The sequence below is a fragment of the Hippoglossus hippoglossus genome, chromosome 14, assembly GCF_009819705.1.
Source record: "Hippoglossus hippoglossus isolate fHipHip1 chromosome 14, fHipHip1.pri, whole genome shotgun sequence".
In the NCBI taxonomy this organism is placed as follows: Eukaryota; Metazoa; Chordata; class Actinopteri; order Pleuronectiformes; family Pleuronectidae; genus Hippoglossus; species Hippoglossus hippoglossus.
This window is the reverse complement of record NC_047164.1, coordinates 486,802-500,991: the sequence shown is the minus strand read 5'-3', so window position 1 is coordinate 500,991 and position 14,190 is coordinate 486,802. Positions and strand designations below refer to the sequence as shown.

General features: G+C 42.2%; 2 protein-coding genes and 2 non-coding genes across 15 annotated transcripts in view; 1 reads left to right on the top strand and 3 right to left on the bottom strand.

Annotated features, from left to right (window-relative positions):
- Positions 1 to 3,084, bottom strand: part of pcf11 (PCF11 cleavage and polyadenylation factor subunit) — an 11,808-nt gene extending 8,724 nt beyond the window's left edge. The window contains exons 1-4 of the mRNA XM_034607437.1: positions 3,001 to 3,084; positions 2,488 to 2,607; positions 2,320 to 2,379; positions 2,128 to 2,199 (exon numbers count right to left, since the gene is read on the bottom strand). Of these exons, the coding sequence (XP_034463328.1) occupies positions 2,128 to 2,199; positions 2,320 to 2,379; positions 2,488 to 2,607; positions 3,001 to 3,084 (336 nt within the window). The remainder of the gene's footprint in view (positions 1 to 2,127; positions 2,200 to 2,319; positions 2,380 to 2,487; positions 2,608 to 3,000) is intronic.
- On the bottom strand, positions 517 to 11,855 carry LOC117774671 (microtubule-associated protein 11-like). Of its 12 annotated transcripts, none has more exons than XM_034607255.1 (14): positions 11,585 to 11,855; positions 9,456 to 9,796; positions 8,899 to 8,994; positions 8,331 to 8,460; positions 8,173 to 8,259; positions 7,816 to 7,936; positions 7,376 to 7,523; positions 7,140 to 7,222; positions 6,534 to 6,685; positions 6,182 to 6,318; positions 5,995 to 6,073; positions 5,545 to 5,659; positions 5,280 to 5,476; positions 517 to 673 (listed from the first exon to the last, which is right to left on the bottom strand). In XM_034607255.1, exons 1-13 carry the CDS (start codon positions 11,775 to 11,777, stop codon positions 5,320 to 5,322), a joined length of 1,839 nt encoding a protein of 612 aa, XP_034463146.1. In that variant the 5' UTR covers positions 11,778 to 11,855; the 3' UTR covers positions 517 to 673; positions 5,280 to 5,319. The 12 variants fall into 12 exon arrangements, with proteins under 12 accessions (XP_034463146.1, XP_034463147.1, XP_034463151.1 ...); XM_034607256.1 differs by having other exon boundaries at positions 517 to 665; XM_034607260.1 differs by having other exon boundaries at positions 517 to 657.
- trnas-uga lies at positions 2,004 to 2,085 on the bottom strand. Its single transcript has one exon. It is a non-coding gene; the product is annotated as a tRNA-Ser (tRNA).
- On the top strand, positions 3,305 to 3,376 carry trnaa-cgc. Its single transcript has one exon. It is a non-coding gene; the product is annotated as a tRNA-Ala (tRNA).
- Positions 11,856 to 14,190: the final 2,335 nt, after the last annotated feature.

The following is a 14,190-nucleotide window of genomic DNA, read 5'->3' as shown; positions in this document are numbered from 1 at the left end:
AAAACAACGACTGGGTGCAGCCCTAAAGCAAATACATGTTTTTATTTGAAACATTGAACAAGAACTGGATCCAAAGTTAAATTCAATATGAAGAATGAAAAAGACAATTTAAATAATTTCCACATGACTGAAGTGACGCGTGCAGTCGACCTCTTTGTGTTATAGAACCTTAAATTCCTGAGAAAGACTCAGTTGTTCATTAACTGCAGCAGCAGGAAGAGTTCGCCGTCGCTCGACTGGAAACAACGACCAGAAAACCAATCGGACAAAGAATCAACGAGTCTGGAAAGTTTTCAACCAAACCTCATTCAGAAAAAGTCCAATTTTAACTTCAGACACGTTAATGATCAGACACGCTGTCTCATCCTGAAACAAACGATCCTATTCACTAACTTTTTTAAAGAAGGGGGGTGATGCAACCGTGATGTCACCGTGATGTCATCATGATGTCACTTGAGTGCAGCTCAGACAGGAAATGAACTCAAAGCCATGAAAGGTGGTTTATCAGAGGATGAAGAATGTTCTCACCATCCGAAGCCTCCGAACGACACGCTCCTCTTCCTCCTCAGCATGCTGCCTCGCTCCCTCGCTGCCTCGCTGCCTCGCTGCCTCGCTCCCTCGCTCCCTCGCTGCCTCGCTGCCTCGCTGCCTCGCTCCCTCGCTGCCTTGCTGCCTCGCTCCCTCGCTCCCTCGCTCCCTCGCTCGTTCCTCTTTGTCTTCTGTTCTTCTTATTGTGTCTGGATTCTCTCTCTCTCTCTCTCTCTGTCGTTCTACCTCCTCATTTCTCCTCCTATAAATACTCTGATCTCCGTCAGACGCCCTCCTTTACTTCCCCCCCCTCTCCTCTACCACTGTCTCTCTCCCTCGCTCGCCCTCTCTCTCTCTCTTCATCCTGTGTCTCCTCCTGCTGTTAATGTTTCTCTCTCACTTCAATCCACTGCTCAGCCAGGAGAGAGAGGGCGAGAGACAAAGAGTGAGAATATAAATGGAGGGCTCCATGGTGTGCCCCCCCCCTCTCTCTCTCTCACTCCCTCTCCACCCCCCCCCCCTCTCTCTCTCCCTCTCCACCCCCCCCCCTCCCCTGACAAGGCAGAAAAGCAGCAGCCGTCGTCCATGAGGAAACTTATCATTCATAATGAATGGACGATGGAGGGGTTTACTGGGTTTATGTTACGTAACGATGTTAAAAATGAGAAGATTTAACAGTTTCCTCAGACTCATGAGGTTTTTACCTGTTTTGTATGATTAAGGGTTTTCATCCATTTGTTTTTAAATTAATCTAATATTATATTAATCATTATCTGTCATAGATGTATAATGTTACATGTCAGATGTTAATAATAAATCAATTAAAAGCTTTAGATAATGACCTAAACATGTAAAAGTAAAATTAATTAATAAATAATTAATCTAATTCTTAGCAGAGTAACATTTTACGTACGTTAGCTTTGTGTTTCCTGACAGCAGAGTAACATTTCCATTTACAGTCAATGTCAACTTCCTGGTTGCTTATTTTTAGTTAATAGTTACTCAAGCACTGGTGAGATGATGAGGCAGGCTTGCTGATGTTCGGCCAATCAGAGGAAAGTAAAGAAAGTTATTCACATGTGAACATACATGACTCATGTGACTGTGACGTCCTCACATGACGTTTCTGTCATGTTGTTTTAATCAACTCTTTCTCTACAGCTGGAGCATCAGCTCCACCTGCTGGTCTGTGACAGAAACAAGTCATCAACCAGACGTTAAGATTTTTGCTTCACTTGTAAACTTTATAATTAACGGATTTATTTTATATTAAATGCGCATATTTGTGTGGGCGGAGCCTTGGTGACATGTTGAATCTTCACTCTGCAGTTTTAATAAAACATTTCACTGGAGCTGGTGAATCTTATTATAATTATATTCTAAAGGACCAATAGATTCCTTCTTTCTAACAAAGGAACAGACGACGTCACTCATGTGTTTGTGTGAGTTGATAATAAAAGAATCAGAAAACAAAACGCTGCGAGCAGGGTTCGAACCTGCGCGGGAAGATCCCATTGGATTTCAAGTCCAACGCCTTAACCACTCGGCCATCGCAGCTGGCGCCTCAGTACTGGGTTTTCTACCTTCATGTTCACATACATGTAGAGACACCTGTAGAGACACCTGTAGAGACACATGTAGAGACACCTGTAGAGACACCTGTAGAGACACCTGTAGAGACACATGCAGAGACACATGTAGAGACACATGTAGAGACACCTGTAGAGACACATGTAGAGACACCTATAGAGACACCTGTAGAGACACATGTAGAGACACCTATAGAGACACCTGTAGAGACACATGCAAAGACACCTGCAGAGACACCTGCAGAGACACCTGTAGAGACACCTGCAGAGACACATGCAGAGACACATGCAGAGACACATGTAGAGACACATGTAGAGACACATGCAAAGACACCTGTAGAGACACATGTAGAGACACATGCAGAGACACCTGTAGAGACACATGCAGAGACACATGTAGAGACACCTGTAGAGACACATGTAGAGACACATGCAGAGACACCTGTAGAGACACATGCAGAGACACCTGTAGAGACACCTGTAGAGACACCTGCAGAGACACATGCAGAGACACATGCAGAGACACATGTAGAGACACACCAGGCATCAGTTTAACCCTGAAGAAGAAAATACTCCGTCACTAACTTCTCAGTTTCCAGACCTCATGAACGTGTAGTCACGGACGGTCCTGTACCGCCCCCTACTGAAGACAACTCGTACTGACAGATACAAAGTGAAAACCTCTTCCATGTTAAACAGCTTCCACCTGCTCCTCCAGGGATTTAACACAGAGTCTTAATGATTAATAACATTCATTATACATCTTGTAACGGACTGTGAGTTAAAGTCAATGTTCACTGGGATCAGGAGTTAGAAGGTTTGATGTTTAACCAGCTGACTTTTCCAGAAGGTCAGTGAACGTGTCAGCGTTTGGGCACGTGACACTGTTGTGTTTCTCATTGGCTGGGAGACAGGGGTTGTCCTCTTTTAGTGTGAGAACGCGGAAGTAAGGTGACTGTCGAGGCATCAGTCCCCCCCCCCCCCCTTAATGAAGGAGTTTCCCTCCACAGTCACAAACTGCTGCTCATTGTGGGAACTGTTAGTTTCTCTATAGAACATTGAAGGTGTTGACCTTCAGAGCCGTGACATCATGTAGATCATTGTTTGGCGCTATACAACACACGTGCCGTCCCGCTGTCCTATAGCAACATATTAGTAGTCACCTCCCTGCTCACGTTGCACTCTGTGGGGATGTAGCTCAGTGGTAGAGCGCGTGCTTCGCATGTATGAGGTCCCGGGTTCAATCCCCGGCATCTCCATTTTATTTTTCACCTGATCAAACTCACTGTTAAACGTCCTCATCACCTGCTTTTATTCTGAAATTCACATTCATAACATGAACAGAATATATACAGGGTGACAGGATTTCACATACATTTGAAATTGTAGATAGAAAATGATTATTACTTAGTGTTAAAACCAGAGTGAGTTTGGATATGAGGTTTGATCATTTACCGTATTTGTCTTTATTGGTCCAATCAATCACATTTTATTTGTATAATCCATAATCTCAAATCCCAGTTTGTCTCATGGTCTTTAACAAGGTGAGACGTCCTCTGTCCTTAACCCTCAAGAGTCAAACTACTAAAACCTTTAACAGGTAAAGAAGGTAGAAACCTCAGAGACACATGTGAGGATCCGTCTCCCAGGACGGACACAAGTGAACAGATGTCCCGTGGAACAGACAACATCAGAGAGATCAGAGTATTTACAGCTTTGATTAGAATAAACACTTTGTAGCTGAAGGTCAATGAACTGATGGATTATTGTCAGTAATGGTCGAGTATCTGAGGAGAAATATTATATATCAAGAAGTCCTGCTGCAATCATAGTCCACGATCAGGATCCACCTCGATCAGGATCCACCATCAAGATCAGGATCCACCATCAAGATCAGGATGCCACTATAGTCCACATGTAGATAAACATGTGGATTTGTATTTAAATATTGATCCTGTGACGATTCAGAAAAACCTGGAGGTTGAACCAAGAACCTTATAAACACTAAACTATAGAACCTATAACCTCTGTCATCTCTAATCTTTATATACAGTCACTGATCATCTTTATATACAGTCACTGATCATCTTTATATACAGTCACTGATCATCTTTATATACAGTCACTGATCATCTTTATATACAGTCACTGATCATCTTTATATACAGTCACTGATCATCTTTATATACAGTCACTGATCATCTTTATATACAGTCACTGATGGTCTTTATATACAGTCACTGATCATCTTTATATACAGTCACTGATCATCTTTATATACAGTCACTGATGGTCTTTATATACAGTCACTAATCATCTTTATATACAGTCACTGATGGTCTTTATATACAGTCACTAATCATCTTTATATACAGTCACTGATCATCTTTATATACAGTCACTAATCATCTTTATATACAGTCACTGATCATCTTTATATACAGTCACTGATGGTCTTTATATACAGTCACTGATCATCTTTATATACAGTCACTGATGGTCTTTATATACAGTCACTGATCATCTTTATATACAGTCACTGATGGTCTTTATATACAGTCACTGATCATCTTTATATACAGTCACTGATGGTCTTTATATACAGTCACTGATGGTCTTTATATACAGTCACTGATGGTCTTTATATACAGTCACTGATCCTCTTTATATACAGTCACTGATGGTCTTTATATACAGTCACTGATCATCTTTATATACAGTCACTGATCATCTTTATATACAGTCACTGATCATCTTTATATACAGTCACTGATCCTCTTTATATACAGTCACTGATCGTCTTTATATACAGTCACTGATCATCTTTATATACAGTCACTGATCATCTTTATATACAGTCGCTGCCTTTGATTTTAAAGGATTTATTGATCAGTAATATTTAGTTACAGATTATAAATCCTTTATAACGAGGTCGTAGACAGTGATGCTGTTGCTTTAAATAATACAGACACGTGATAATACATCACATAAAAAAATTCATATTACAGTAAATGGTTTCCGCAGTAACACGGGTCAGAAGGTTCGACCGGAGGTTCAGGTTCAGTTATGATGAAGAGAAGCCAAAGGCTTTGATTTAGTTTATCATCGATTAATTTTCTTCTTTTAAAGTCTCTCCTCTCTTCCTCCTCGTCGTTCATCTGCCTCGCTCCCTCGCTCCCTCGCTCCCTCGCTCCCTCGCTCCCTAGCTGACGGGATCCACCACCAGGACTTTACACTCCCTCTTGGCGATCTTGTCCAGTGACAGCAGCGATCTGTCCTGTGGCGGCAGGTAGAGCGGTCGACCGACCGGAGAGCCGACCGGTGGGGTAATGGCCCGTCGCTCCATGGCGCTGCCCGTCCTGAAGTAGAACCGCACATGAGGGCGTGGTCACGTGATGACAGTAAATATGACTGAACTGAGTTTTACCTCATGATGTGGGATCGAGACGGCTGCTGGTGTGAGAAGGACTGAGATCGACCCAGACTCGCCTGGTGACGGTCCAACAGGTCTCGAACCGCCGGACTGGACGGGCTGTTTTTACCTGGGGGGGGGAATTCAGTTGTAATCATGGTAACACCACAGATGGTAACAATACACAACTATGCCGGACACAGATGTAGCCATGGTAATAATACTTAGCTGAGATGGAGACAACTGTAACCATGATAAACTTTTTTAGTTTTTAATAATAAGAAAGATCAATTGACCTAAAACGTGAAGAATTAAATGAAATCAAAGTGTCTGAAGCTCGATGTCACTTATCGACACTGAAGCTGATCCAGTCAAGATGCTTCTGATTTCATACGACTGAAGAATCGGTCACAGAATTGAACTCAAACACGATTCTCACCCGAACAAATCAAGAAAAGTTCTTACGTGACAGAGGCCGAGCGTCTGGAGGAGGGTTCGAGACCGAAGCTGTGAACTGAAGCTTCAGCTTCATGTGCTGACTCAGCTGAAGAGAGGAGGAGGAGGAGGAGGAGGAAGAAGAGGAGGAAGAACAGTGTGTAAAACAATTTTTACTTGACACAGTCCAAGCTTTACGGAGGCGGAGCTTCAGTACCTCGTACAGTCCTGGTCGGAGGATCTGGAACGAAACACAGAACGACAAAGTTCTTCCTTTACGACAGTGACCGAGGTTACTGAGAGGAGAGTGACACACCACAGCCGCCAGAGCTGCATCGTCACCATGACCACGACCTGCGCACACACACACACACACACACACACACACACACACACACACACACACACACACACACACACACACACACACACACACACACACACACACACACACACACACACACACACACACGGCTGAGCTACAGTAAATCCTTCTTAGTTTCAGTTTCTAATCTTTTACGTTAATTTCAGAAAGGCGCGAGTGAATTCATGTTAAAACACACACTGACCCTCGGGGGTCCAGACGAGTCGTACAGCCAGGAAGTCCTGCAGGTTGTTGAGCAGAACGTATTTGACCTTGAAGTTCTCCTTCACTCTGACCGTGCTCGGACAACTCGCGGTCATGACGAACCGTGGTCGGTCCAGACGGACGCTGGGCAGCCTGAGAGAGGGGGGGGGGGGGGGGGGGTGTTTGTCTTGTTAACTCCACAGAGGGTTAAAGGTTACTGTCTGACAGTGTCATATTATATCATATTATATTATATTATATCGTATTATATTTTATTATATAATATGATATAATATTAAATTATATTATATAGTAAAGGTGTTTGTTTGTAATATTGTGTTCTCTTGTCCTGTGTTGATACTTCAGAATAATTTCTTGTCATTAGTGATAATGCATAAAACATGACAGCAGAACAAACACTGTGCTTTTAGTTTGAAGACAAATTGCCAAACAGGAAGTGATTCTGTGAATGTTGTTGTCATGATGGAGGTCGGCTGCTGCGTCTGTCTCAAACCGGTTTGGTGAAATAAAAAGCACTGAATCAGTCGATGTTTAACATTCAGGCAACAACCTGCTTTGTCTGAAGTGAATCCTGATTGGTCTTTACCTGTAGTGGGTGTAGATACAATTGGTGAAAGGCATCTTGGGAGTTGACCACTGCAGCACAGCGACCAGGGGAACCTCCAGCCCCTGAAATACATCAACACAATGACATATAGTGACCACAAGAGGGCGCTGATACCAACGTTTTGTCTCAGTGTTTTCTTTAGCTCGCGGACGATGAAAGATCTCCATGACACCCCACAACACAGACCATAATAAAGAGCACAAACGTGTCCACACCTCGTTGGAGTCGTCCTGCCCCATGTCGTTGAGGTGCAGCTGGAACAAGAAGTCGTGCTCCTCTAAAGCGCTGAGCATGCTGGGAAGGCGGCAGGCCAGGCTGTCCACCCTGCAGAAAGACGCCATGCCGACCTCACCTGACTGGTGGCTGAGCAGAGGACACACGAGGTCATGAGACACAAACTTATCTGATTTAACACGTGAGAAGTGGGACATTTAAATTCAAACATTTTAAAAAATCTCTCCTAAATCTATATGTACGTAATCCTGAAAAATCAGCCACTGTGATTGGCTGGTTAATACAATGAGATGTGACATAAGAACATTATTACATTAGTAATAAAGTTTTGTATGTCGAGTCATATAATATAAACTAATACAAGACACATTGTATCTCAATGTGATACGTGAAATGTGACGTATTTAACTAAACAACGCACCACACGTTGTCCACCAGCAGGACGGAGCCGTCTGGCATCATGGGAAGGTACGAGGCGTTCAGGTTCGGCAGAATGCGAACATCCCGAATACTCACCTCCTCCTGAGAAGACTCATTCAACACTGTGGGGTATAAATAAAGTTTACAGTTAAACTTTTATAAATCTAAAACCATTCCAATAAACAACATCGTTTCTTTAGACCCTGTCCTGATGCTGGTGAGCGTCAAACCTGACGTCTGGTTTCTTTTTCTCTTTAAAAGTAAATGAGGGATCAGACTAATTCCTGCCTCTCCCTCTGTTCTCTATCACACCAGGAGTCAACAGAAACATAAAACTGAATAAAAAACGATCTGGTACCTTTGAGGACAGCGAGGTGTCTCCCAGAGACGGTCATCTGTTTACAGCGGATGGTTGGTGGCGGCAGGACGGTCAGAGTGGTGCTCACTGTGGAGGACGAGGGTTAACGCTGAGGTCAGAGGTCAAACTGAAAGTGTATGAATGTGTGTGTGTCGTACCCTGAGCCTTGAAGGTGTTCAGGTCGTGTCTGAAGGTCTGTGTCGGTTCTCGCTGCTGCAGGACGCTCAGGTAACCGAGTTCCTGAACCTCCGCTTTCTCTGCCTCCTTCTTCCAAACCGTGACCATCACCTGAACAAACAACACCGAGTCATCAGACTGTAAAGAAAGATGGACGACATGAAGGCTCCTCTACAGGGAAGCCAAAGCGTCTCTATCTCCCCCTGGTGGCTGGCTGCAGTAAAGGTTATAGGCCTCCTCTGCGTTAGCAGATGGGACATGGATCAAACTGGATCACTACTGCACAAACTCTGACTCCAAATAACGTCCTCAGCATTCATATAAGATACATACATATATATACATATATATGTATATATGTATATATATATATATATATATATATATATGTTAGCTTCATTATGTATACATGATGTACATCTTCATTTCTAGACTAGTTTCTAGCGTTGTCATCTTTTTGAGTCGTTACCAAACAGACCTTAATCACTCCTGAGTCTAGAGCCTCTCTCCAAACAAGATGGATTCTAAAGCAGACAGTGACGTTCTGACCTTGACCTTCAGCGTGCTGACAGGAAGTTTGTCCAGCGAGACGGTGAGAGGGAAGATCACTTCATCCGTCAGAACCACCGGCTCGTCCAGCGGAGACTGACATGAAGAAACAGACGCGTTTCAATCATCATCAATCAATGCAAATAAGTGATGTCAGCGTCAGCAGAGGGCGACGCTGAGCAGAGCGCTAACAACCACATGCAGTCTTGTGTAGCGGGTTAGCATGCTAACATTTGCTATTAGCACAAAACACAACAGCCGAGGCTGATGAGAACATTTTTAGCTTTGCAGATGTTGAGTCAAAAACAAATCAGATGAAATGTTGTTACAGTATCAGTCTGGGGACCATGAATACATATAATGTTTGTGGATGTTGAGCTTTTTTATTGGGTGAGAGAAAACTTGATCTGCAGGGGGCGCTACAGTCAAAATGTCACCAACATCATTAGGATCATTTTGGGAACATGACGTCATGGACACAGTTTAGAACTGTTTCCTCTTTAGTTGCTCACTAGTTCCCCGTCCCTCTGTAAACCTGAACCACAACACCTCCGCACCTGAACAGGCGCCCTGCGGAACTCCCTGTAGGCTGTCCCTGACGAGTTGTGGATGAGCAGAGGTTTGCAGTCCCTGAAGCTACGACACCGGGAGTCCACCCTGCTGCCGAGTGCCGCGATGGCCGCCTCCGCTGCTGCGATGTAGTCCTCCTCGCCATCTTCATTAGCCTCGTCCCCGCTGCTCTGGTAGTCATGGTGATGCTGGTGGTGGTTGCCTCGGTGGCGGCTGCTCTCACCTGGACTCACACTGGCCACAGCGCACAGAGAGCCGGCGAGCTCCCTCCACGCTCTACTGCTGGCCGACTCCGTCCCGAAACCTGCCGCAGCGCCATCACCGCCCCCTGGTGGAGGAGGAACATAATAAATATACTTGGGGTCTCATTTATAACCGTGGCGAACTTCTCACGCAAACGTTGGGATTTATAAAAACAAACTTGACGGGAATATTTGCGCATTTCCACTCAACCCATGCGTACGAACGTTTTGGAAACAGAAAAGTGGCGACGCAGACGTGAGGAGTTGAACTGAAGCAGATTATTGATCCACTTCATCATTTACATTAAAACCAACAGCTTTAGTTGTGCTCGCGCAACAAAAATGTTCCACACGAACCTTTTATTGCAAAATATATAAAACAACTTACAATAAATTACGTTCAGATAAACATCGGAGTTACAGAGCCGAGTCGTTAATAGGTTTTAATAAAATCTTTTAACACTGTGCGTGTATCATCCATGACGAGTGTGTAACAGGTCTGTAGTGAACGTGGCTGTTCCATCAGGTGCACAGAGCGACCTGGAGATCACTATAAAGAAAAACTATTCACTTTCCAAACAATATCCCAGAGGAGGTGAGGATCCACTGATGTGAGGGAATCGGTCCAGATGCTCTAAATAAATAAATACTGCGGTGACACTGGTGCGTGATGCTGCGTGATGCTGCGTGATGCTGCGTGATGGATGCAGGTGATGGATGCAGGTGATGGATGCAGGTGATGGATGCAGGTGATGGATGCAGGTGAATGGAAGGAGGAGGAGGAAACGAGGGTTCAGCGATGACTGATCAGCTGATCTAGATTCTACTGATCTGTGATCTCCGAGCTGAACTGAGTCCAGTATTAGATCGACTGACGGAACCGAACCATCCCAGGACAAACACCAGCTTATAATAACAATTCTGTTAAATTCTATAGATTTAGGACATCACAGTTGTTTCTGAATTTAATAATCCTGCAGTTTTGGATGATTAAAACACGAACAGGAGATTCAACAAGTTCCCTCACATTCTGACAGTGTGTTTTTCTGCCTCCATCTTTAATTGGATCTTTTCTTATTTCCGGCTCGGTTCTTTCTATCGTCTTCACTCTCACTCGCTGTGTTAACAGCAGCGGCAGAGTATCAGTGTATTTTATTTATTAATCACATCACTGCTGTCCCATCAAATGTCTCTTCACCTCCACCTCACTAACAAACACCTCATGTCAGTGTCAGAAGGTTTACGTACGAACGTTTCCAGGTGGACTGTGATTTATAAAGTGAACATTGCGTTCAGGTGTGCGTGCACATGGTTTTATAGATCAGAATTTTCTTTCGAGTACGCCATTTATATAAATGAGACGGTCAGTTTGTCCTGCCTGATTAAACTCTGCATCATCATGTCCAACACGTCCCACAACAATAAGTCAGGAGAAGGGAGAGCAGAGGGCGACACTTTCCTACAAGTGATGGAAGCAGCTGACCAATCACAACAAGGTAAACCAGCTGACCAATCGGGGGGGGGGGGGGTCTTAAAGAGACAGAAGCTAAAGACTTTGAGACAGAGGCTGAAAAGAGGAGCTGCAGCGATGGACAGGCTGAGGACAGTGATGTTTTCACCTATAGGATTAAAAAGGTCGATATGTATTTCCTTGTATAATAATCTATGAGATGAGATGAGATGAGACTTATTCATTCATCTCGTTACAGCAGCAGATCGAGAGAATGAAGAAGAGAAACATGTGAATAGAATCTTCATGAAAACGGAAAACTCTGATTCTCTGTCTGAACATTGAACGTTACAGGAAGAATAAATGGAGCATCTCCCTCTCATCCGGATGAAGATGATGAAGATGAGGATGGTGGAGGTTTTACCGGGGCCGTGCTCGGTCGGTGTCGCCCCCGCGTCCCTGCAGCGCAGCACCAGCAGGAATCGAACCGTCTCCCCCAGGTACAGGTGGCTCCGGCGGGGCAGGCTGCGGTACCGAGCCGGGTCCGACAGATCCGTGATGGGCACCGCCGGGAAATACATGAAATACTCGCACTGAGACTCCATCATCTGCACCATGGTGATGGAGGTGATGGGGTTGATGGAGGAGCTGGACCGCTGGACCACAGTCACACAATGACTCGCACTTCCTCTTTCACAATAAAAGCACGGGCTGGCTCACACATAGACTATCGCGCCCCCCAGTGGCCACATGCAGGTAGTACCTGACCTGATCAGTGTTTAGTGAAGGTTTTTCTAAAACTGATCAAAGGTTTATGAACTATTTTGATTAGAATTATATATAAATCCTTCAATCTCACATCCCAGGGCAAATATAACGTTACTGTTAAATGTGTGTGAGGAGGGACCGGAAATAATAAACCGCCCGTTGAACTAAAGGTTCTTTAAAAGCCCTTTTGTTGAATCTAAACTAAAACTAACTAAAGGGAAAAAGGGTTTGAGTAGTGTTGAACCTGCTGTCGTACGTCGTGGGAGTGAAGTATAATGTAGAAGTATAATGTAGAAGTATAATGTAGAAGTATAACGTAGAAGTATAATGTAGAAGTATAATGTAGAAGTATAACGTAGAAGTATAATGTAGAAGTATAATGTAGAAGTATAACGTAGAAGTATAATGTAGAAGTATAACGTAGAAGTATAATGTAGAAGTATAATGTAGAAGTATAACGTAGAAGTATAACGTAGAAGTATAATGTAGAAGTATAATGTAGAAGTATAATGTAGAAGTATAACGTAGAAGTATAACGTAGAAGTATAATGTAGAAGTATAATGTAGAAGTATAACGTAGAAGTATAATGTAGAAGTATAATGTAGAAGTATAATGTAGAAGTATAATGTAGAAGTATAATGTAGAAGTATAACGTAGAAGTATAACGTAGAAGTATAATGTAGAAGTATAATGTAGAAGTATAATGTAGAAGTATAATGTAGAAGTATAACGTAGAAGTATAATGTAGAAGTATAATGTAGAAGTATAATGTAGAAGTATAATGTAGAAGTATAATGTAGAAGTATAACGTAGAAGTATAATGTAGAAGTATAATGTAGAAGTATAATGTAGAAGTATAATGTAGAAGTATAACGTAGAAGTATAATGTAGAAGTATAATGTAGAAGTATAATGTAGAAGTATAATGTAGAAGTATAATGTAGAAGTATAACGTAGAAGTATAATGTAGAAGTATAATGTAGAAGTATAATGTAGAAGTATAATGTAGAAGTATAACGTAGAAGTATAATGTAGAAGTATAATGTAGAAGTATAATGTAGAAGTATAATGTAGAAGTATAATGTAGAAGTATAACGTAGAAGTATAATGTAGAAGTATAATGTAGAAGTATAATGTAGAAGTATAATGTAGAAGTATAATGTAGAAGTATAATGTAGAAGTATAATGTAGAAGTATAATGTAGAAGTATAATGTAGAAGTATAACGTAGAAGTATAACGTAGAAGTATAATGTAGAAGTATAATGTAGAAGTATAACGTAGAAGTATAATGTAGAAGTATAATGAGAGAATAAAGAACCTGAGGAGAAAATAAGAGTTAAACTTCATGTTGGGACACATGTTTGTTTGGGAAGACAAACCTCCGTCAGAAATTATTTAAAACTACGACGATGAGTCGTACAGACTTCATCAAAGTTGGACAAAATTCAACTTCAGGAAAAATATATATATATTTTCACTATTGGATATTTTCTGCGTCGTCTTTTTCTGTTTACCAATCTTTTGTTTGTCATTATTTATTTTCAATTTCAATTGTTCAATACTTGTAAACTGTTCTTCTGTGTGTTTCATACTTTGGTTCAATGACGACAGCATCTGTAAATGTGACATTTACAGATGTTTGTAAAAATTTGGTAAAAGACAGTTTTCTCAGTTTAATATTTTTTATGTATGTAAATTTGTGAATATTTAATTAGATAATTTAAACCTCTAACACAATTCAATAAGTGTTTTAATGTCAGGGATGAACTGGAGAAGGTTCATGGTGATAAATACTGGTTAATGATGAATAAGCTATAAATACTAGTTAGTGCTAGTTAACAGTTATGACCTAGTTCACCTGTGCGGACTTGTTTTAAAAGAGGAACAGATGGAGCGCTGTGATTGGTTGTATTAACCACGTCAGTTTGTACTCTTGCTGGTCGCCGCCATATTTCTTTCAGGAAAAAGCTCCTGGAAGTTGTTAGAAAGTTGAGTTAGCTTTAGAGCTAGCTCGTTTTTATGATCAGATGTTTTGGTTCATTTTTGTTCTGATCAGAAAAATAGAATAACAGCAGATAAATCTGTCATTTACATATTTAACATCTGCAGTTGTCAGTTTATTAGGAACACCTAGTTTAAACTAAATGAGTCTAATCGCACACATCCTCGAGGTCACTGAAGTCTGCTGCTCTTCACTGGTGATGGAACTTCACAGAACACTGAGCTACAGCCGGTTCATCACTTCCCTGGATCCGTTGCTA

Excerpts from the sequence above, each read along its gene's own strand:
- LOC117774671 (XM_034607255.1), bottom strand. The coding sequence starts at position 11,777 with ATGGTGCAGATGATGGAGTCTCAGTGCGAGTATTTCATGTATTTCCCG. Across the intron at positions 8,995-9,455 it reads TCCGCAGGGCGCCTGTTCAG|TCTCCGCTGGACGAGCCGGT; the intron begins GTGCGGAGGTGT and ends TCTTCATGTCAG. Across the intron at positions 7,223-7,375 it reads GGCAGGACGACTCCAACGAG|GGGCTGGAGGTTCCCCTGGT; the intron begins GTGTGGACACGT and ends GATGTATTTCAG.